Raw genomic sequence first — 23,351 nt, forward strand, 5'->3', positions numbered from 1 at the left:
CTGGGAGACACAGCCCTTGTGGCTCCTACGCTGCCTCCTGGTTCCTTCTGCTCCCACTGCCACATTCATTACCACACAGCTCTTTTTTCATGCTTTGAAGTCCATCACTCTCCACCAGTTTGCTGTATCTCGGGATATGGCCCCGGACTTTGGGCTCGTTTATAGATTCAGGGAAAAGAGACCTGACCTGAGTGACTTGATTGCCATCTGCAGAGTGGTGCTTTTCCACCCCCCAGGTACAGATGCACCTCTGCAGAGCCTCAGACATTTTGCTGGAGCTCTGAATGCCTGCACCAGGCTCTGGAGCTACTGAAGTGGCCAGGATCTGTTGCTAGTTTCCCCAGCGTTTTCTCAAGGAGTGTGTTTCCCTTCCTGCTTTTTCAGGATGCCATGTCCACTTAAAATCTTCCAGTGCATGCCCTGTGTTCATTATTTAGCAGTACATGGGAAAACCCCTTCAGCTCGAGCTTGCTGTGAGTGCTGTACAGTTGTATCCCAACTGCCTCCTCTACTTATCTGCTGCATTATTTCTGTGAAAGCAAAAGCTGCGCATGGAACAGATGCTTGGAATGGTATTGGGATCCAATTACTGCACTTTTCCAACCTTACATCTATTGTCTAAACTTGGAGCAGGCATATTTTTATTCCTTGGTGATGCTATATAAAGAGACAATTGGCATTGTGTTTGCTGGCTGACTGGTTAGCAGAGAAGGGGTGGAAGGAGCAGCAGCACCATGGTAGGTTTTATCCTTCCCCATGTCTGTTTATCTCTGTATTTCTTTCTAATGATTCAAACAGAGCAGGAATGACCACACTGCATCCCATGAAATCTCATCTTAGTATCACATCCAGAATGCAGATACACCCCACAGAGTTAGCTGGGAACTCCCAAGGATTCCTCTGCATGTGTTTAACAGAGGAGGAAGGCAGAAAACATAGATGAATGTGCTGAAAGGAAGGGCTTGTGCAGCTCTGTCCCAGACCCACACACCAGGGCAGCAAAGCCTGGCATGGCTGGTGTGAGATAGAATTAAGGTCTGCTGTGCTGTGGTAGGGACTGAGGGAAAGGGATCGTTCTGGAACTGTGAATGTGTTGCTCTTGTGCCTGTGGGGAGAAGTAGGAAACACTGCAGAAATTTCTGTGTCTTGTCTTTGCCCTGCTCACCTTTGGCTTTTAGCTCTGGGACTCCAACAGCCACCTCACTTGATGTGATTCTACGGAGCAAAGAGCTCCTGCCTAAGGAACCGTGGGCAGATTGGGCAGATCTCTTTCTCCTGCAAATTCAGAGGAATGACTACAACAATATCAGAAAAAAAAATTAGTAGGTGATTTTCTCTGTGTTCATTTTGCTCCTTTTTGCAGGTCCTTTTCAGGCGTTCTGAGAGCAGTGCTGCCCAGTGGCTCCCTGAGGCTATGGAATATTTGATTGTGGAGAACACCCGAGAGGGAGTTGTATACGAAAAGCTTTCTCAAAGCCTAGTTCAAACTTGATCCCATTTAAGCAGGTGATGAATGTGATCCACGTGCTGTTCTGAGCAGGGCAAAACCACATTCAATGCCTTTTCTTTTTTGTGCCATGCACAAAACAGGTTCCAGTTTCAGCCGGTGCAAGCCCAGTGTCAGTGGTTTCACACTAATCGTGTTCCTCAGCAGTGTTTCAGAAGGGAGCAGTGCCTTGTGCTGATTATGCCTCTTCAGTTGTGGATTTACAGGTTTCCCTTTAATCAGCCTCACTAAAGTCTAAGCCAGCCCTTTTGTGGGGTGGGGAGCAAGTGCTGGGTCTTAGCTTTTCTTTTCCCCCTCTTTTTATTTCTCCAAAATTTCATTTATCAATTTTTTTTCGTGCCTGTTTAGTTCAATGACACACCAACACTCATTGATGTTTGAAGATATTCCAGGACATTCTGTGATGAAATGCTTAAGTTAGGAGACGTGAAAATATAGTGAGAGACTCGTCTGTCTCCTCGCTCCCAGCTCAACTGACGATCCTCTGTGGTGGTTCTTTTCATTGTGCCTTTTGTTTTGGGAAATTTTCTTCTGAGGTACCTTACTGTACAGGGACACATGAAACAGATTTAAAATGGAAAGAAAAAAATAGCCTTAATGAAAGAAAGCTGAAGAATATCTTTACATAAGGAAGTGATCATTTTTTATTAATCAGAGGGAAATGTATATGTAATTATGCTGGATGAACTCTGTGGGGAGGTTTTTTTCTCTCTTTATGATGTCTTAAGGGATTTATAAATATTACAGAGGTTTTATAGCATCATAATATTTCAGATGTGCAGTAAAGCTACTTTCAAAGGATTAGTGCAGACAAAGCAGCATAGTAAAAAATAATTACAAGTCAGCCAGTGCTACTAGGCTCTGACATCCAGGGCTGATGAGAGTGAGAGAGGCAGGGTTCAGGGAGATAATTTTTCTAACAAGAGCAGACCACACAAGTGCTGTGGAATGGAGTTCTGAGAACTGTCTACAGCTCTCCGTTCATTCCAGGGAATTTCAGACAAGTTGGGTCTGCGATGTCTCCCCGCGTGCTCTGTGCTGATGGGGAGAAGGAAGGGCAGAGGCACAGGCAAGGAGAGGGAAGCCTTTTTCTTATTCCCCGAACACTCCCGTGTTTGTTCAGCTCGAGTGACACCTCGTAGCACATTCTGTATGCTGAGGGGAACTGCGTGCCCAAAAATAGCCTGCATTCTGATCCGATGTGCTCTGCAAGCTGGAATGTGCCACCTGGGCTGAGACAGGCACTGACCACAGCGCAGCCATGCTGACTGACCCCACCAGCTGAAATGGGGCTGCCTGTGGGACTGCTGATGTGTCTGTGTCCCTGTGTGTGTCCATGTGTGTCCATCTGTGTCCCTGTGTGTGTCCCTGTGTGTCCCTGTGTGTGACAGCCCTGTGTCTGCAGACAGGGACTGCTCACCTGTTGACATGAAGGAGAAGAAAATTTGTCAGGTGGGAGAAGCTGCTGTTGAATTTTGGGTCATCGAGGTGGAGGAGTCTGCGGTTGGAGAAGCTGGAGAGGTTATCTGCTGCTCTGGGATAGGTTTGGGGAGATAATGCCTTCCCTCTGCATGTCTGCAGGAGAAAAAGGAGGCTGTGATTGGGAAGGGGGTTTCTGCGGGGCGGAGGAGAATGCTTTAGCATCCAGAAGTGTGAAGCAGGGAGGCCGCAGTCCAACAGATTTTTGTATCTAGCAGGGATCAAAGGTGTGTCTGTGTGGGTGTGTGCAGGCTGGGACTACACACAAAATGGAGTGAGGATGAGAAGGGAGGGATCTGTTTGTGACTTCGGAGCAGGTAATATAAAGATCTTCCGTTTCTCAGTTCTGATAACGTGGGGTTTATTTGAATGATCTGAGGCTGCTGCCTGTTTGAAATGCAAATTGTGCCCTTAGAGCAGTTTGTGTTGCTTACTCCTCTAGACTGTTCCCTCAAAGGCAGCACTTGGGTTGGCCTTGTGCTGCTCACCTGCCACGGAAAGGACCTAAACCACACTAAAAAACGGTGGCTGGTCCATAGCTGGCATGTTTGGTGCAGATGCAGTGTAAATAATCTCAGCAGAGCAAACTTGCGAGACAAAAATCAACAAATATCCTGTCCCATGCTGCAGCAATCCCTCGTCCAGGCCTGAGATGTAACTTCTCATTCAGAAGCTGTATTTGATGATAACAAAAATCTGAAGACAGGAAATGTCAGCACCGAGATCCCAGAGTGGATGAAAAACAAGGAGAGAGTGTGATGGATGAAAAAGTAATAGTAACTGAGAGTTACCATCATACAGTGGATCACAGCAGGGGACAGAGTCTGAGCAAAATGATGGATGATTCTGTCTTTTCTGTAGTTGTAGATGTAGTTGCAGAGGAAGGAAGTACAAAATGTGAAACAGTAAAAAACTGGTGGTATCTTATGTCTACTTTGTCCTGGACTGAATAAACACTTACAGGTACAAGACAACAGAATCAGGGTCTTAACCGTGTCTGCTGTTGATTCTCTCTGCACGGCTCTCTCCCTGTTTGTCCACTGAGGTTGTCTCTGGTAGGAAAATTAGAAGAAGACACAATAAGCAGCTGAGTAGGGAAGTGCTTCTGCTTGTGTTCTTGACTCTGCTGTCAGGAACACCACACTGTGTCATCTTTAATTATTAAGAGTATTTTCTAAGGGGCTTAGAGCATGGTGGACCAAACAAGGAAGTGACTTCCCCAAACCAAACCAAACCAAACCAAACCAAACCAAACCAAAGCTGTGGCTTGTGGCAGAGTGCTGCTCATCTCTCCTGACTGCCTGTGGAGATATCCCTATGCTGCAGGAAATGCCAAGTGGAGGTTGGTTACTTCCTACTTACTGAAGGGTACAAGTGTGCCCCTGAGCAGGCACTGAGGGACCTCGCTCCCCCTGCAGCAGCTTGCCTGGTTTTCCATATTTTTCTGGGTTTTCTGCAAAACACACTGAGGGGTGGAGATGATAAAGCTCTGCAATAATCCACTGTCATGGATCTGCTCTAGCACCAGCCTTTTATGAATTTATCAGGGCAAAGAATGCCTCATGTTCTGAAGTAAGAACAAGGTATTTTCATTTCCTTCCTCCTTTGTATGTAGAGACAGAAACTGATTCCTCGCCCCCGTTTGTTCTAGGTCACCCTGAAATCAGATTTATTCCCTCTGATTCACTTGAACATCCCCCCTCTGCCCCCCTCATCTTTGCAGCATATGAAAAATGGATCCCTATTCTCACATCCAGAGAGGCAAAGGCCATGCACACTCTGTCTCTGCCTGCCTGTGTCCCTGCACACCCTTGTTCTTTTGGGCTCCCTGACACTGCCAGGGAGGAGAAATATAAAGAACCTCAGTGAGGGAAACTCAGCTCAAAGCAAATGCCTGGTACAACAGAGTTTTCTTGGGACCAGATTTTGGTATGGCTCCATTTCTTCATTTAAAGCTTCTAAAACAAACCAAAACCAACCAACCAAAACAACAGAAAGAAGACTCTTTAAAATCCAGGCTAATTGAAGAGTGCTAACACCGGTAAGACAAATGAGTGATATGCGACAAGCCTGTGGTTTCTCCTCTAAAGTGAAGTGTTGTTTTCTTCACAATGGGATGATTAATACACTCAGGCAGGAGTATTAATAGGCTTGCTCAGTTGTTGCAACATTCTTCCCACTGCTGTGTTATTGAGGCCTTGGAATCCGAGCCCAGGGGACCCTCAGCTCTTCAGTTTCTCATCTGGCACGTTTTGTATGTCAGCCTCACAGCACATGTTGCAATGAGAGCTGCTCTATCTTTGCAAAGTGCAGCCTGGCACACTTTGGTTTCAAGAGTGGGGAAATCAAGGCAGGCAGAAGTGATGTGTCAGTCACCCACTTTCTCCTCTGTGGGTCACCTACTAAATCCTTGAGAGGTTAGAAGCCATATGTTAGCTCAGTTCTGTGATGTTCCTTTTAATATGCCACTCTTTCAGAGAGATACTCTGGAGTCAGAATCCTGATTGTGTTTGTTAAAAAATTCTGGAGTGTTTGGAATTGTCAGACAGCAGCACAGAATGATTCTATTCTCAGAATTATTCTTTTCTGTAACACAGACCTATTTCTGTTCTCTTAGAGCTGCCTTTTAATTCAAGTTACCCACCAGAAAGGCAATGTACTCTGTTCTGTTCCTGCTCCACCTACTTCTCTCTCAGCCTTCCTCCTCACAGCACCTGCCTGCCCACAACTTGTGCAAAATGGGGGTGCAGTTCTTTCTGTGATTATGAATTTCCTGGCCTTTTAGGGCAGGTAAGCTGCATTCCCAGTACTGGGAACTGGTAATCCAAGATGCTCTGTATGTTGGATGCTAGAAGACATAGCCTGAACCTGGTGATGGAAGGCCAACCCCACCTGGCAGCTGTTCATGGGGCCCTGTGAAATGTATTGGTGGTCTCAGCCTCCTCCAAAAGTGAGCAGGTCATAAATAGGATCCACACCCACACCTTTGGCACAAAAACTAAAGATTGATTGAGCAACATGGGCACTGATCTCTTCTGTCATCCCTGGAGACCACAAACCCCAGAGCATAACAGTGAGCAAATATGTTAGAATGAATTTTTCTAGTATTTCTTCTAGGCTGGAAGTAGATGATCTTTAAGGTCCCTTCCAACACAACCCATTCTATGATTCTGTGATATTACAGTAATTGTTCCCTGTATAATCAATTTTCAATCTTCTCTGCCTTCACTAATGTAAAGAAGCTTGTTGGGTGGGTTTTTGACTTGCTGGTTTGTTTCTAATAGATATTGAGCAGCAGCTTTTGCATTTGTCTGATCCTTCCTTACAGCTACAGCCCTTGCTTGAAACCTAACAGCCCAGAGAACCCAACAAACAGAGGAATAATGGAGGAATTGCCAGTGTCTGGCATCTGAAGGAGCTGGACCCCACTGTCCATGGTTGTGGTGACAGCTTAAAAAATGCAGACGGTTTGCTAGCACAGGGAATATTTATCAGGCTGAACATGGATGCTGTGTTTGGCCACAGCAGAACAGACCATGAGGAGGGCAAAGCCTGCTTTGTCTCCAGAAGGAGCAGCTCCAGGAGCCCAGCAGGACCAGTCCTGCCGAGGCCTCAAACCCTGTGGTCAGTCCCCCCCCAGCTGGCAGTGCTCTCCCTGGGTAACATCTGCTTTCCCTTTACCTCAGGGAACAAATACATGTAAATACGTAGGATTGTTCTGAATATTTCCATTTGATCTGGATGTGTTGAAAGCCTCCACCAGGCACCTCACGTTATGTGGAAGATTGCCCATTACTGCTCAAAATAACACTTATTTCATGTGTAGGAGGAGGAGGGAATCTGTTTATTCCAAAATCAATATTTCTACATTCATTAAACATTCCACTTATTAAGTTCTTTTTTCCATGCCTGTGGTGGCATTCTATCCTTGTTTTTATCCTCACTACAAGAATATTTTTCACTCAATTTCCATTCCTATTTCCAAAGTTTAGTTCTTTGAATTAGCTGATAGGAGCTTGACAGGTCTGGAGTGTGAGTATGTGGGAGAGCATCTAACATTGCCCTAATTCCCCCCCTTCCATATCCTGGGATCTAAACCAGGGTGTCTGAGTGCAGAAATCTGCCTGGCAAATTAAATTGATCAGACAATGTATGCTTCAAACAGAGTCAAGTGGGAATATTTCCTTGAGCTGCTCTGCTCCTCAGGATATTTGAAATCAGTATTGAATTTGAACTTTCACAGGCTTTTTTATTTTGATGAAAGGAGACAGTAGAAGTTGCCTTCTGTTTCATGCAGAATAGCCCAAACTAAGTAAGACTAATTTTCTGTGACATGAGAACCAGGTGGGACTATGATAATGAAGTTTAAAAGTAAAAATGATAAAGAAAAAAGTAATCTGTCTGGAAGGGAACTCAAAAGGCAATGCAGCTCATTATCCTGCCCCAAGTAAGGATAACACTGTGGCTAAAACACTTCTGTAATCCTTTGGAATCACAAATTTTATTCTTTACTGCAGAACAAGAACTGTATTGTCTTAGGCAAGCTGGTTGGGCCCTTATTCAAAGATATTTAATGAAGTCTAGTTCTGACTGATTTTTAGTGAGCATTAGATTCTTAGATACCATTGTAGCTCTTTCCCCAATCTTTCTCTGTCTCAGCCTCCAAACTTGAGAAAGGTGATAAAAGCAGTCCTGCCCTTCCATTTAAGATGACTATCTTGAATATTAAAATAACATGGTCTGGTAAGGTACTGTACTGGATTGCCATAGGTTGGTGCAGGAATAGAGATTCCAGGAGTAGAAAGTGTTCCTGCTTGGGAAGGATTAATCAGTTCTGTCAGTGCTGGTCCAGACCAAGCAGATTTCTAAACACTTCTGTGTGAGTAGGAAATGATATAACTTCCCTTTATAGTTCCTGAGCTGAGTCTTCATGCAGGGCCTTGTTTGGAGTTTGGCTGCCAGTCCCAGCATGGGAACTGGGAAGAAGAAATCCTTGTAGGCACTTACCTGAATTCTGGCAGTTCTTGAGAACAGCAGGCTGGGAATTCCAGCTCATATCTCCAAGTGACACCACTCCACACCAAGTGATATCACTCTTGAACTCTGCAGAGCCAGTGTGGAAGGGGAGTGGTCCCTGTGTGAAATGGTCTGTGACCCACTGAGGTGGAGGTGACCCTGCCCAAGGAACAGGCAGCTCCTGGGGGGAACAAGCAGTGCAGCAGGCAGGATGCTGAGCCACACTTTGGGTCCCTCACCTTTTTAAAGGCACCACAGTGACAAAGTGTCCTTGTTTGTCTGAGCTGTCAGGTTCCAGGACACAGCAGGGAGTGGCAAAAAGCCTCAATCTGTTAATAAGGCAGAATTTTTATCCCATATTAAAAATATATATATGTATATTCAATCCTATATATACATCTAAATCTATCTGTCTATAAGATTGAATTTAAAACCTCATAATAACAAAGAACAATCCTCTTGTGTTACTTGACTGTGTATTTTTTACCTTCTGTTGAAGATGTAATTTGTTTTCATGGGTGCTTAACAGACAAAGGAATATGTATTTGATCTTCTTATTTGTATTACAGGCTCCCAAAAAGGCAAAGAAGAAGGTAGAAGGTGGTTCCAATGTTTTCTCTATGTTTGAACAAACCCAGATCCAGGAGTTCAAAGAGGTTGGGAGCTACTCTGCTGTTCTCTATAGTCTCCTGTTACTGCTAATGAATAACATAGGTTTTGTTTGTAATCCTTATTCAATTCTCCATCTGCTTTAATAGAACACACAGTTGTTTTCTGAATCATCCCTGTGGTTTTGGCTGGTAGATCATTTTCCTTGTGTGTTTGTTTGTTCTTTCTTTCATTCTTTCTTTCCTTACTTCCCTCACTCACTCCCCTGTTTCAAGCTCTAGACTTACTTGAAAAGCACCCAAGCCCCCCACCCCAAAATAAAGGAAAAGTATAATCTCATCCAGTCCAGCCCTTACTCAGGAAAACACTTGAGCACACGTTTAAAGTTAAGTGGTATTTTAAATAAGAATGGTCTTATGTGCTCAAGCATTGTCCTGAATAGAGATGCCAGATTGAACCAGGGCTTTCATTCGTGCTCTGTTCCACAACAGCAGCAGAAAATATTTGTCTGTGCCCTTCTAATGCTGCCCACAAACTGGGAATGAAAATGCCAAGAAGCCCTTAGCCAACTTTCTCCACAAATGCCAATAAGAAAAGAAAACATGTGGAGATGAACTAAGCATCTTTCACTCCCAAGGGATTTGGTGTTCCATGCATTGTAGGTTCTTTGACCAGTTACCTGTGAGGAGCTAAAACTGATGGGGTGGCAAAATCTGCCAGATATCTGACAGATAATCTGTCTGATGAGTTTATGTTCTTTTTCTGTGTGAACATTCTAGAATGACCATGAGACCATCACATTCTGCACTGATTTGTCATTTTAAATTACTGATTTTTCCCCCATTTTTTTCTAACTCATATCTCCAAAGCAATTTCCAGTGTGATAAATGTCTACTGTTTCATTTTGTGCTTTCACGTGGATTTCAAGTTTGCTTTCCTCGAGGATTCCCACCAGGGAAGTTCAGTGATGGACGAGACTAAACCCCAAGGCAAGGACTGGGAATACGACCCAGCTAAATGAATTGGAACCACTAATCATTTCTCCACAGTCAATGGGAATATGTCTGACTCTCTTCTCCCACCTCTTCTTCATATGCTCGGAACTTCCATTGTATTTTCTCCAAGGATTAATGTTTGAAGATGCACCAACACAAAGAAGAACTGGACAGAATGCCATTATTTGATCTTCTCTAAATCAGATAATACTGGGAGCATTTCTAGGAGGATGGTGGCAGAATAATGGCAAAAGCATGAGGCAGTGGAGCGGCTGAGTGAAACCCAAAACCGTGTTGTGTCTAAAAACTGCATATTTGGGATGAGTATTTCTGAAAAGCTGGTTTCAATTCTGAAAACAATTTCATCTAGAGAGTTCAACTAGCTCACCAACAAATATTTCAGCATTGCTGTTACTTATCTGAAGTTCACCCATTACAATGCCTGATGCTCTTCCTGTCTTCTGTCAGCTGCCTGGGTTCAGTTTTGCACTTCATATTTTCTTTCTCTTTTGCTTCTGAATTGTGAGGAATCAGCAGTTAAAGCAAGGAGAAAACATCTCCAAAGAGTTGGGCTTAATTTTTTCTAAGGGGATGGTTTGGAAGGTAAATGTAGGATTATGAACATGATTCTGAAAGGAGCCTCATGGGCAAACTGGGCTGTGAGCAGCGGGGCTTTGCAAGAAACTGGAGCTGAAAAAACCTGCAGATATGTGGACATAACTTGTTCATGGGAAGAAGTGCACCCTGTAGGGCAGCAGACTTTAAAACTCTGCAAGTTACTGTATTCTCAGGAGAACACTGTCTGAAGAAAGAACAATTCCTGGCCATTGCGAAGATGCATTCCCATATTGATGTGCCTGTCAGACAGATAACCAGCTTCAGAGTCAGGCCAGGATCAACTAATAGTCCCCATAGCATGACCAGGGGAATTTCAGGTCATTAAAATCTTTCCAAATCAATGAAACATTGTAAGTGTGATGGCAGCCAAGAAATGGACACACAAATGGGTAAACAGGTAGATGAGCAGTTAGCTGGCTTGGTAAACAATGGTTAGAGCACGTGAAGTCTGTGTTGGCTGAAAATAAAATAACAGCTGTTTTTTTCTATCAAAAGTTAAATTTTGACTGACGAGTATTTAAGGTCAGCAGAGCAGTGTCAGTCAGAGCACACAGTACAGTCTCAAAGATGCAGTGTATTGGAAAGGGGAAAAAAATCTTTGAATAAATAATCTTATGGAACCTACATTTCTCTGTACTTTTGAAAGTTCAGCTATCTCTGTGTGAGGGATCATTCTGAGGCCCAGGAGGAATCAACTTCAGTTGATAGCAGAGAGATATCCACAGAAATGAAATGTTTTACAGAAACATTTCAGCCTAATTCAAAGAATGGAGTATGGGGACGGTACAAACACAGAGCAACCTCTGGCTAAATCTGCCCTGACTAAAGCCTCCCTAATTCAAACTTTTATGGGTTAAGGGATGAATGGCTGGAGCTGCCAGCACTGGCTTCAGCCCAATGCACGCTGCACTGAGCATTAATTTACTAAGAAGAAGTTCGGGTGGGTTTAATTAAGTCCCTTGCCAAGGTACAGTAATGTGTTGAAAGTGAGGAAAGTGCAATGATGTGGAGGAATCAAAGGAAGTTAAATATTCGTTTTTCCAGCACGAATATCATCCCCTCATGGACTGATGTGTGTGATTGGAGCACTGTCCTGTGCAATGGAAATGGCAATACATGTTCCTTTTCCTTCCCACAGGCTTTTACCATCATGGATCAGAACAGGGATGGCTTTATTGACAAAGCAGACTTGAGAGACACATTTGCTGCACTAGGTAAACTGATAATTCAATACTTACAAGATATGCTGTCTCAGTTTCAAGCACAGAAGGAAGGTTGGTATCAGAATGACAGTGGGGAAAGAAATGAGATCCACAGGAGGCAAAAGGAAACCTGTTCAGTTTGACCCTCCTCCCTGTGGTAGCTGGGATCTCACTACAGAGCTCCAGCTGGAAAGTCTCCTGAGCAGGGAGTGGAATGAAGGTCTGATCCCTCCCCTGCAACTATTTCAGAAGAAGCCCACCCAAGCAGGGGTCCATGCCAGGCATTGCTGATTTGCCTCTGAATCCAGGCTTCCCAGGCTGCACCTTTTTCATCTGGGAGCCATGGAATATCCCCTGATTAGCACTGCTGTCGTGGACTAGCTGCCCCTCTGCCCACACAAATGTAGGAGGGCTTCATGTGAGGTTCTGTGCTGCTGTGAGTTTATGTGGGGTGAAATGTGCATGTCATGAGATTAGGTATTGTCCATTCCATGGCTATCACAGTCTTGATAATATCAAGCAGATTAGAGCAAATCTTCCCAAGGAAAGAAAAAATTTGAGCACTCATGATCCCAAACCTGGACGTGTATCCTTGTTGCAGCATTTGAGGCTTGAACAGTGATGTAGGCATTTGGGCTTTTGCCATCTGGAGCTTATTAAAAAGAGCTTGATAAGAATCTTTAGTGCTCCCCGGGGTGGAATCAGACGCCAGCAGAGTCAGTGCAAGGAGCAGAAGCTCCTGAACTCTTTATTGTGACAATGAGGTTTGCAAACTTTGGCCTGTAGCTACTGTTACCCTGAAATATTTATTTCTTAAGGCCAAGTTCTGCTATCTTTCCTGTTCAGTGAAGCCTTTCAATATCTATAAAGTACATTCACAGCAAATTACCGCTCAATTTGAGGAAGGTTGCCAGGGTCTAAATTCTCATCAATAGGGCTGCACAAGGATGGGGAAGGGATACCACTACTCAGCTCATCCGTCTGCCCTCTACTCAGAGAGGTGTCTCAATATACAGGAGGGCAAAGACTGAGACCTTCATTCACTTCAGTCACTTTGATCTCTGCTGTATTAATATCAGTGGGGCCCATATTTCACCTGAGGTAAAAAAAAAAGCCCCAAACCAAAAAGCAGTTTATTTGGAAGTGCCCCTTCTCTCGTCCACTGCTGGCCGTGTCTTATTTATCCTTCTTGCTCCTTCAGTCACCCTTTGATCTCAGAGCCAGCTCTGCCAATTTCTTTTTCACTGGGGTATTCAGGAGTTGTGTTCTACCATGTTATTAGCAAAGTTGCACAGAGCCCTGAGCTCCCCAGTGGAAGGAGATGAATGGGAATCGTTTTTTGAAACACAATTTGTGATTTATTATGAAAAATGATCTCTGCTGCAGGTCGTCTGAATGTCAAGAATGAAGAGCTTGAAGACATGGTGAAGGAGGCGCCAGGTCCTATTAACTTCACTGTCTTCCTTACTATGTTTGGGGAAAAGCTGAAAGGTAAGCACCTCTGGGGGATTGGAGAGGTATCTGTCAAAGATCCTCAGCACTGAAATATCTCAGCACCTTGCAAATTGTAATAATGTCTCCACAGAACAATGCTTAGAGGCAAGGAGGGATCTCCAGTTTTGCAGACAGAGGGGAAGAATGAAAGGCTAAGGGACGGTGCAGAGGACAATTCAAAGGGGTGATTTAGCTTACACAAGCTAACATGAAAGTGGTGAGTTGAGGTCCAGAAAGTAATGAAACCTCAGCAGCCTGGAGCATGGAGCAGGAGAGTTATTCACCATCAGAAGGCTCCTGGGCTGAACTCATGCTCATGCTCTAGTCATAGCACTCCCAGTGTTAGCTGGTTTTAAATATTTCTAAAAAGCCCACCCTTTTTGCACTCCTTTGGCACATTAAGCAAACATGGGCTTCCCTCATTTTCTGTATTCACTGTAACCCAGTGGCCCAGCCTTGGCGTCACTTGAGGTCAATAGCGATTTTGGCATTAGGGGAAGATTTCACTGAATAACCCTTAATGGAGCGGATAAACTAAAATAATTATATTTCAGTAGATTCACAATGATAAGGGAGAGGGATTTTACCCACTGCCACAGAATATATAGGGAACACTGGGGGAAGTTCAGGAAATGTGGGTAGTAAATTTGGTGTGTGAGCTGGCAATTTAGTCATCTCTCTTCTCCAGTTAATGGCTGGAAACTTCAAGAGAGGGGGTGTGAGGCCAGGATAGAACTCCAGTCATCTTCCTACAGGCATAAGAGAAAGGTGAAAGCCTTCAAAGCAGGGCTGGCCTTAGCCAAGCACGTTCCAAAAGTTTGTTAAAATAACTAATGAATAGAAAAATGGAAAAAATCTGATCCTACCTTCTTAAAAACATTTATTGTTTTGTTGCTGGACTCTGGCTTTATATTGCTGAACACAATTCCATTGGAGGGTATTCTATGCTTGGAATAGAAAATAGAGAGGTCTGAAAGAAAGAATTCATGTAGCTGGTCCTGGAAGAAAGACACTCTTGCTAAAGAGGGCAGGAAGTCTGGGAAGCATGAGAGGTGATGGAGAAGGCTGACTGAGGAGGGGATTTTACTCCCCAGACATCGATCTGTCTGTGCTACCTCCACCAGGACATTCCAGTTGTCTTCTGGCAGAGTGGGCAGTGCCCTGGTCCATAATCTTCCTCCTGGAATATGTGATTGTTTGTGTGGGGTGCCCTGCTGCCCGTTCCATTTGTGAGCACGCAATCGAGCTCCTCCTCCTCTCCCCTCTTCCCCCTTGCCCTGAACGGTTGCTGGAGCTGGCAAAGCCTCTGGCCCTGCCAATCCTGTGGCCTAAAAGCAGAGCCAGCACAGGAAGGTGAATGGCAAAGCAGAACCCTCTTGTCTGCAGGTTTCCTGTTGGCTACTAGCAAAGGAGGAGGGTTTTTTTAATTTCCATTTGGTGAAGGAAAAATCACAGCTGTGCTTGTCATGCCCTTCTGGTTGGGTTTGTCATGCAAAGGAAGCAGAGCCAAAAGACTGCACATTCCCAATCAAAACTAATTGGGATGAAGAGCCTTTGTAGTGCAATTAGAAAGGGAGAAAGGGCTAGAGGAAGTGGATATGGCAATTTTGCAACACTCTTTATTAGCTAAGTACCACTCAGAGAATTTGGTGAAAGGTGCTTTCTAAGTAGAATTTGTTTTGCTATAATTGATTTCTGTCATAAAGGGGAAGCTGAGATTTTCAGGATGAGCTTTAGCTTTGTGTGTTGAGATTATGATGCCAGATGAACGGCTAACAAAACTCGGTTTATGTTAATGCCAACCACATGGAGCTGCTTCTACAGGGAGTCAGAATAATACAATTTGTACAGAAAACAGAGATGCCGCACATCAAAGAAACCACTTTATTTACCAGCTAATCAATAAAGAATGCCTGCTGCATTGCTTCTCTTCAAAGCCAAAGTCCAAGGATATGACAGAGTAGAAAATATAAAACACAGTAAGGAAAAAAATCCCTCCCACAGTGGTGACTACTTAAAATGCAGCCCTCTCCTCGGAGCTGGGGGATGTTTCTCTTCATGGGACAATCAAAACACTCATTAAACACCAATGCTCTTTGCATTGATCACAGATTCATTGCACTTTGAATACATCGCCTACAGCTTGGCAAAAAAATATACATGGCCATTGTGTGGCAAGAAGGAGGCCATATAGCCCGAGGTTTGTTCACTATTATATCCACTCGGATCCTGCTAATCCTTGTGAAATCTTTTCAACAAAGCAAACTGTGAAGGCATCAGGAGTGTCTGTAGAGCAGGGAACCTTGGCTGGGTTCTGTTCTGGTTCTACCTCTGCCAAACTTTGAAACAAACTTTGAATCTGCAATCCCTTGGGTTATATCCTTTTTTAATCACTCTTTCAGCATACCAAATAGCTTCACTTTGTCCATGGAATCAGTTCATCTGCTTGTAAATTTGGTTTCCTACGGTTACAAAGATTTGTATTATGGATACTACGGTAGTATTTTGAAATATTGGGGAATAGTCAGAAACAGAGTACACAGTGTATCCTTTAGTGTGGGTTGAAAATGAGTGTACTCAGAATCTGCAGTATTGCAGAACAGTCACAAGCTCCAGCCAAGATTAAGGCACTGTGAAAACGACACAAATTTTTTCCAGTCTAAAGAGATGGAGTAGATAATGGAAGGAAGAAAAGGAAGACCATTGCAATCATTTTACTGCTGGGAAGAGAGGGACAGGGATATTAACGTCATACCAAAAATCTGTAGCCCAACTAAGAGCAGAAGCAAAATCCTGTGGCCACAGTTTAGTGCTTTAAACCACCCTGTTTCTGTAAGTAACACTTAATGAAGAGACACTTAAGGGGAAGGGCACAATGGGATACAAGTGCAGATCACCACCTCACATTGATCATCCTGTTTCCATTGCATTCCATTGGCATTGGGATTTTATGATGAACTCCATTTCCTTTAGTGAGGGAAATAACCTCTTCTCTATATCGCCAAGAACAAGTAACATCAAAAAGTGTTTTTACAAGGAACGTACAGTGCAAGATTAAAGGAAGCCAGTGAGGAAAACAGTTTGTTATATTTTCATTTCTGAAAGCCACTAATCCTCTGGGTACTGATATTGGAGACCAGTTCCTGGAAGTTTTCTCTCCTGCAGACATAGAATAGATATGAGTTATTATTTTTAAGCTTCTGAGCATTGAACTATTCACCTCTATTGTTTATCTGACATGACAAATGCTGCCGACTTAGGGAACCTTTGTCTCCAAACCCACAACTGTAGACTTCTCCATTTTGCACTGTTTTCAAGCGAATGCAATTACTTAGCAAGTATTCTGCAGCCAGAGAAATCTATCCAGCCTTCTAAATTATATTTCATTAATTTTAGGCACAGACCCAGAAGAAACCATCCTGAACGCTTTTAAGATTTTCGACCCAGAAGGAAAAGGCCGCATAAAGGCAGACTAGTAAGTTCATTTCAAATCCTTTAGAAGAATAACAACAATAATAATAATTGCACAGTTTTAAAGAAGTGCTTAAAAGCTGTATTTTTCACAGTATTTTAAGAGGCAGAGAAACATTTAGCTTTGTAAGCCAGAGTTAAAAGTGTGGACTGTTGTATGAATGTATTTGTATACCAAAAAGAGATGTTATTGTCTTCAGACATTGTAAGAGCCAATGGAAACATAATCACATGTAGGCCATTAGATAGCCTTTTTTTGAAGGTCTGGATATAAATCGACATATGACTCTTTGTAAATTAACTCCATATGTAAAATTAAAATGAATGTCTGCTGCCTAACTCTCAGTGCTTGACTAAAATGGGAAAGCTACTTCCCTTTTTAAAAAAGTGATCAATTTAATTAAATCTGCGACATGGATTTAGTGCAGGACGTTTTCCTTTTTATGTGTTTATTATTTGAGCCTTCTGCTTCTAGAAATAATTTGCTGTAAAATTCCACTAGATACGGTGAGAGCCAAACCAAACAATACTATTAATAATCCAGCAATTATTGTCAATATGGCTATTTTTAAATAAGGAGGCAGAACCTAATTTGTATTCATATCCTGTTGCACCAACAAAGCAATGTAAAAGGACTTCAAGAGGTAATTGCACAAATGTAAACCCCCCTTGCACTGCCAGAATGGTGCAAGCAGGACTTCAGGTGAGTGAGATAAATGATATCAAATCAGGGCAGTGGATGAGGAGGTCTGACCTATGGCTCCAGAGAAGTGTTTTATGTACGTAGATTTATGCATATGTTTAGATTTGTTCATATGCTGAAATTTCATGGTGAATTTGGGGCCTATGCTTTTACTGTGGCAGCCATTTCAGGCAGATTTTATAAAGCATGATATTTATAGGAAATCTATTAGGGAACCATGAGTTACAAAACTGTATTTGCATCAATTATTTCTGCTTATGTTGTGATAACCTCTGACCAGAACCCCATGGAGATTTCCATGACATTATCTGCAATTCTCAATGAAAGTTAGTTGAAAAAAAATTCATGTACATTATTTCTTTCCTTTACCAAAGTGCTTTTCTATAGCAGTACCCCAGTGGGTGTGAGAATTTCTGCAAAAATGCAAAATAAAAGAGACAGTCCTTTGAGTAAGAACTTCCAAATTAACTAAAACACAAATGGATGTAGCAATCAATCAGAAGGCACAGAGTTGTCCTGATTGTTTTGGGGTTAACGTCACCCAAACAGCTTGGGAAGAAGAGTCAGGGGATCATATCAGAAGTGACTCAAACAACAGAATAAACGTAGCCTGTTGCCAAATAGGGCAGATCACACAGTAGTGAAATCACAGCCATGAAATACGAACTTCTGATACTCCAAACCCCATGAAATGTTGTATTTCCCACCACTCTCTGTAACAGTATCCTGCATACAAAATCTGCAGCTTGCCACCCTGTATCCAGTTCTGCATTCTTTGGATGTTGGAAGCCATTTGGAGTTTGGGGCAAATTAGGAATGCAGTATCACACTCCAAAATGAAGATGAGAGAGAAATATTTTATTTTTCCTTGATGGAAAAGGTCAACCTTGTCCCCACCCCCACTGCACTGCTAACATTAGACAATTGTTTTAGTTCATCACCACAACAGAGCATAATGTTTACTTATTAGACCCGAGGGTAATGTTGATCATTACAGAACAAACTATTAAATCAATTCCGTGGATGTCTTTGAGGTTTAACTTCTATTCATATGCTTCCAAAATGTAGACATTTGAAGTTTTGAAATTATTTTTCTGTTGGCTCATGCAGCCATTTCAATGCGACAGTTAATGCTAATAAATAATATTTCTCCATATTAAAAAATCCTGGAATGTTTCTCTCCAAAACCAGCCATGCTGACCTTTTAATCAGAACTTCTTTTTATGTTCATGGAGTTAACATCCTTCTGGGGATTTTTATGTCTCTTCCCTCTGCATGTTTTCACCTCTAGTCTGGAAATGACTCACTTAGTCCATGTGATGGTAGCTGGGATGGAGCCTTCTAACCTTTCCAGAAGCTCCAGGAGTTTATAACTTACTTCCAAATTCAATGACAGACTTTGTTTGTCTGCATCATTATACCACACATAAAACCCTTCCTACAGCATGATGTCAAAAAGAGAAAATGCTCTCGGTCCCATTCTCAGCTGGTATAAACTGGGGCAGTGTTTGGAAAGGTTGGATGATTCAGTCCCAAATGCCACTCATGGGGCAAAGTGAGTCAGGCCAACACCAACTGTGCCTGATGCTGAGGCCAATGAAACTTTTCAGATTTGGGTCAGATGAAAATGGATCTGGGGGGATGGAAGAGGTCCCAGGCATGTCGGACTTTGGAGGTGTTTGGCTGAGCTAGAGATGTGTCTTCTCATAGCCATAGAGCTCTGCTCCTTCCCACTCACCTGTTTTGCTCCAAGGCAGCACTGTAGGAAGGGCAAACTCAGTGGAAAACCAAATACGTCCCAGAGATTTCACAGATCATTTTAAAAAAGGTTTTTAAAATATCAGAATGCAACAAGGTATTTGTAACTGTAGAAGGAGTTGATGTGAGCCAGTTCAAGAGATAACATTTAGACTCCTAAGTCAAGGCAATTTGCCCAGAAGATTTGGGGTTTGGTTTGGTTTTTTGGGTATTTTTTGAGAAGAAAATAAGCTTTCTAGAGAAAACACGATACACAAAGAAAAATGTGCATAATTTCTGGCTTTGGAAATTGTGTTTGTTTCTCTATAAAATAAATAATGGAAAATGTGCATAGATCCTGTAGTCAGTCCTTCTTCCTTATGAGTGTGCCAGAGCCTACTGGGCTGTGCATCAGAAGATTATAATTAGATATTTGATCTTTTCTTTTCCCCTAAATACTTTAAGCATGTGAATAGAAGACACACAGTGCCCAGATCTCTTTTCAATTCAGGCCTGTTTGTGATGAAGTTTATTTGTGACTTCTGACAAAATTGCTTCCTTCTATTCACCAAGCTGCTTCCTGGATCACACTTCCTATTTACCTTTGCTAATGCTGTTTGTCTGGGGCATATATATCCAATAATCAATTTATGCTGAGGGGAATGGTCTCTCTACTCTTGTGCCCACTGATCATTTGAGAATTCGACTTCAAAAATGCAGTCGCATACCAAATGTGCCAGAGGAACGGAACAGAAACAGAAATTTGAGACAAAGAGATGAAGAAACTTTGCTAACTGAGTGGTGAAGTAACACAGGAAAAATATATCCAATAACTTAAGCTCTGTCTGTGACTTCAGAGTATTTCCCAAAGCTTGCACTGATACTTTCACACTTGTCCTTGTGAGTAAGATCCTTATTCATTGCCCAGAAGATTATTTTTTCAATTTTCCCTTTCTGGGCTTCCAAATGTGCACTTGATATTAACAAGAGCTGCAGAAGTGTGAGTGCCCCTGATGCAAACTGGGATGTGCAGCCTTTTCCTGGAAAAAATCCCATTTGTTAGAGCCATGAGTGCCATTGTAGCTTTGCCATCCGAAGTGCACTTCTGTCTGGGGGGCTTTTCTCACTGGACATGTGCAGTGCATGGCAGCAGACAGGGAGGATTTACTGCTTTGCCTGAACATCTGCACCCACAGTAGGTGAATTTTGCTCCCCTGGAAGTGTTCCTGTTCAGGCATGATTTCTATTATAAATAGTTAGTTTTAAATATTCCCTTTAAAAAGCAGAAAGGGCTTCTTCCAGAAGAGCTGCTGCTCTCACTCGCCCATAACAAATTCTTAAAAAAAGCAGCCTTTTTTTTAAATCTACAAACCAAACCAGACTTCTATATTCTCCTCAGCTTTTGTTTTTGTACAACAGACTGCTCACCTGTTATCACAGCTTTACAGTTTGTTATACTGCTCCAGAATCGTGTCTGATAATGTATAAATACATTTGGTAGCGACAAAAGGAGACAACTCTGCCTCTTCAGCATGAATGAAAACTGTGAGATTAATATAGGAATTCTTCTACAGGAAGGGGAAATTATTTGAGTTATTGAAGGGATGTTTATGTGAATACAACTGAGCTTATACTGGTGGATGTCCCAGCACGTGGTGCATTTGCTGCCCTCAGCACATGAGTAACTGGGGGAGGTATAAAGACATTTTAGCTAAAGGGGTTAGACTAAAAACAGAAATAATTCTTCCTGGCTTTTCTATTCACCTCTAAACTTAGGTTAAAAAAAATTACAGGCTCGACTGCCTTCCCACAATGGGTTTAAAACAGAGGGTAAATCAGCTGAGAGTCTGCCCCCAAAATACTCTCTTTGATGTAACTGCATGGGATGCAGATTATGTGTGGGATAAGCTCCGTGTTACAGTGCTGTAACTCCAGATCAAGACAGCGCAGCGTGAAATACAACAGGTCTCACACAGTTCCACAGCTCCCCTGGGAATGGCTGCATGCAAATCAAAGATTCTCGGATGATGATTTGGAGTAGTGGCTGGAGTTCTCTTTCAAGTCCTCTTTCTCATTTCATGCTTTGTTCCTTTCATCCTCAGATTTTACAGAAAATACTCTCTCTTTTGGTTTTGTTAAGTGATCCAAACTTTAAACAGCAAGTGAGGAAACCTACCATTTTAGGTTAAGATAAGCATACAAAATTGCTGTATTTCAATTACAGTAATAACCTTAAACAATTTTAAACCTCTATAAAATGTCACAGAAGCAAAAGAAGTTGGCAGAGCGAGGCATTGACACTGATGGGTGCCCACAGAAAATCTCTTACAATATCGTGTAAGGATTAACAGCTCTAATTTATGCGGTCACACAGATTTTCTTTCATGCAACTTCAGGAGGGATCTTGCCATCTGAATTGTCATGTGCCATTATCACCCTTTAATCAGGTTATTTCTTTTTATTTGAACAGCATCAAAGAAATGCTCATGACACAGGCAGACCGTTTCAGTCAAGAAGAGGTAAGGAACTTTATTCAAAACAGAAATCCAGCTCCAGCTCCTGTTCAGCAGTAAGCCCTTGCCCCTCTTTAAATGCATGAATTCAGCTGAAATCCAGACTGAGAGGAGGTTGATGCCAGCTCTAGCAATTAGAAACAATTCAAAGCATCTCTTCTGAAGAGCTCCATGGCTAAATCAAAGTCAAATAGATTCTTTGGACTCCCATCCAAGTGCAAGTGTGGCCTATCTCGTGCTGTTCTTCCCCATGGGGAGCTGGGCAATGGATTTACTGGAGTCCAAGTGGATTTGGGTGGGGACCCTGTTCTGGTTTCCATTTCTGGGAGTTATTTGGTTTGAAATCTGAAGTGAGGTACTGACTTGGCGGCTTGTGTGAGACTGAGCATGGATTCTGCTGGCTGGGAGGAATTTAGAGGGACTTTATTTTCAGAAGAGGAGATGGAGTGGAGTTGGTTTGTGGACAGAACAGACTGGACAGCCTGTTCCAGTCAGAACAGAGACTGGACTGTACATTTATCAACCAGGGCTTATCTCCCTGGGTTTCAGGGAGAGCTCCTTTCAACAGGGAACTTGTGGGATTCTAGCAGGACTTTATTAACCCGTTGTGTTCCAACTCCTGTTTCAGTTTTACTGAGCCTAAGGAAGACTTTTCCATGGTGGTTAAAGGACCACGGCATCAGGGAGCTGAGCTGGGTTGAACATGAAAAGCTGTTCATGTTGCTGTTCCACAGTCTGTGACACTTATCTCTGTTTGCTTGGCAGATCAACCAGATGTTTGCTGCTTTCCCTCCAGATGTCTCTGGGAACCTCGACTATAAGAACCTCTGCTATGTTATCACCCACGGTGAGGAGAAAGACTGAGAGCAGAGAGAGGAGCTTCTCCTGTGATGATGCATTGAGTTATTTCATTATGCTCTTGTGTACAAGACAAAGTGCTAAACATCCAGGATGTGGAGCAATGTGGTCATCAGAAGAGAACCAATAAAACCATTGAAATAAGATTAAAGTTATTTAATGCTCCTGTTTTTATAAAATATCAAAATACCAATTTTGTGAGGTTTTTTCCCCATCATTTTTTTTCCCTGTCAGTGGTTTGAAACGGAATTTTCTTGATGAACTGGTGCTTTTGTGATTTATTGACAAACCTAATGTTCACCAGATGGTCCATTGGGCAGTGCAGTCTTACTTAACCTCTTGTCTTTTATACATAAGCTCCATGTATTAATTGAGAATTCCTCTAACTTATTGCACCAGGAAGAGTATCTGGCAAATAGAATTATGTTCCATTCCACAGCCCCTAGCAATGGAAGTGTAAATAAAACAATCTTAAGCTCTTGTGAATATGCAATATGCCCTCTCCATCTCAGTGATGTGGCCAGATTCTGAAACCACTTGACTCATTTGCTTTGGTGCAAAAAAGCAGAACTAGTGGAATATTGGCTGTTTTTCTCATAGTAAATATAACTAGGTGCACTTAAAAGCCAGGAATAATGAATTTCCCCCTTCAGAGACATCTTTATTATGTGGAGGAGGTTGACCATGACATAACAGTAACACCTGGTGTGTCACTCCTGTCCATTTTCCTTGAGTTACAGGTGAGACATGCACTGCAAGGATGTGTTTTGCCAAAGATCACCAAGTTTAGGGACAAAGAGGAGAATTTGGGAACTGTAGCCCATGAAAGCAGATGACCTCTCACTTTTATAATCCAAGAGCAGCCTGGTTTTTAAATGGGCTACAGTTTCTTGTATTTAGACTTCTAGGAACTGGGCATATTCTGCCTATGTGGAATATTGCATGAACACTTCCTGCGTGGGAGTCAGAAGGATGCTGCAGCCAAAGGAAAACAAGCTTCTGCTGTTTTAACAGCTCATGAAAATGCTTTCCTTGTGCATCAGTGCTGCTGGAGCCACAGTCCCACAGACACTGAGAGGAAGCAACAAGCCACTTATTTTGTTTCCATCTTCTTCGTCTTTGTAGGAAGAGAACTTGAGGGCAATGTGT

At 42.6% G+C, this 23,351-nt stretch overlaps 1 protein-coding gene across 2 annotated transcripts; it reads left to right on the forward strand.

The window, feature by feature from the left end:
- The first annotated feature begins 634 nt into the window (after nucleotides 1-634).
- Nucleotides 635-22,357, forward strand: MYL10 (myosin light chain 10). Of its 2 annotated transcripts, XM_048324969.1 has the most exons (7): nucleotides 635-737; nucleotides 8,572-8,658; nucleotides 11,363-11,438; nucleotides 12,813-12,917; nucleotides 16,317-16,395; nucleotides 21,302-21,350; nucleotides 22,110-22,357. In XM_048324969.1, the coding sequence occupies exons 1-7, from the start codon at nucleotides 735-737 to the stop codon at nucleotides 22,206-22,208; spliced, it is 498 nt and encodes a 165-aa protein (XP_048180926.1). In that variant the 5' UTR covers nucleotides 635-734; the 3' UTR covers nucleotides 22,209-22,357. The 2 variants fall into 2 exon arrangements, with proteins under 2 accessions (XP_048180926.1, XP_048180927.1); XM_048324970.1 differs by lacking the exon at nucleotides 8,572-8,658 and having other exon boundaries at nucleotides 691-737.
- Nucleotides 22,358-23,351: the final 994 nt, after the last annotated feature.

The sequence above is a fragment of the Corvus hawaiiensis genome, chromosome 20, assembly GCF_020740725.1.
Source record: "Corvus hawaiiensis isolate bCorHaw1 chromosome 20, bCorHaw1.pri.cur, whole genome shotgun sequence".
NCBI lineage: Eukaryota > Metazoa > Chordata > Aves > Passeriformes > Corvidae > Corvus > Corvus hawaiiensis.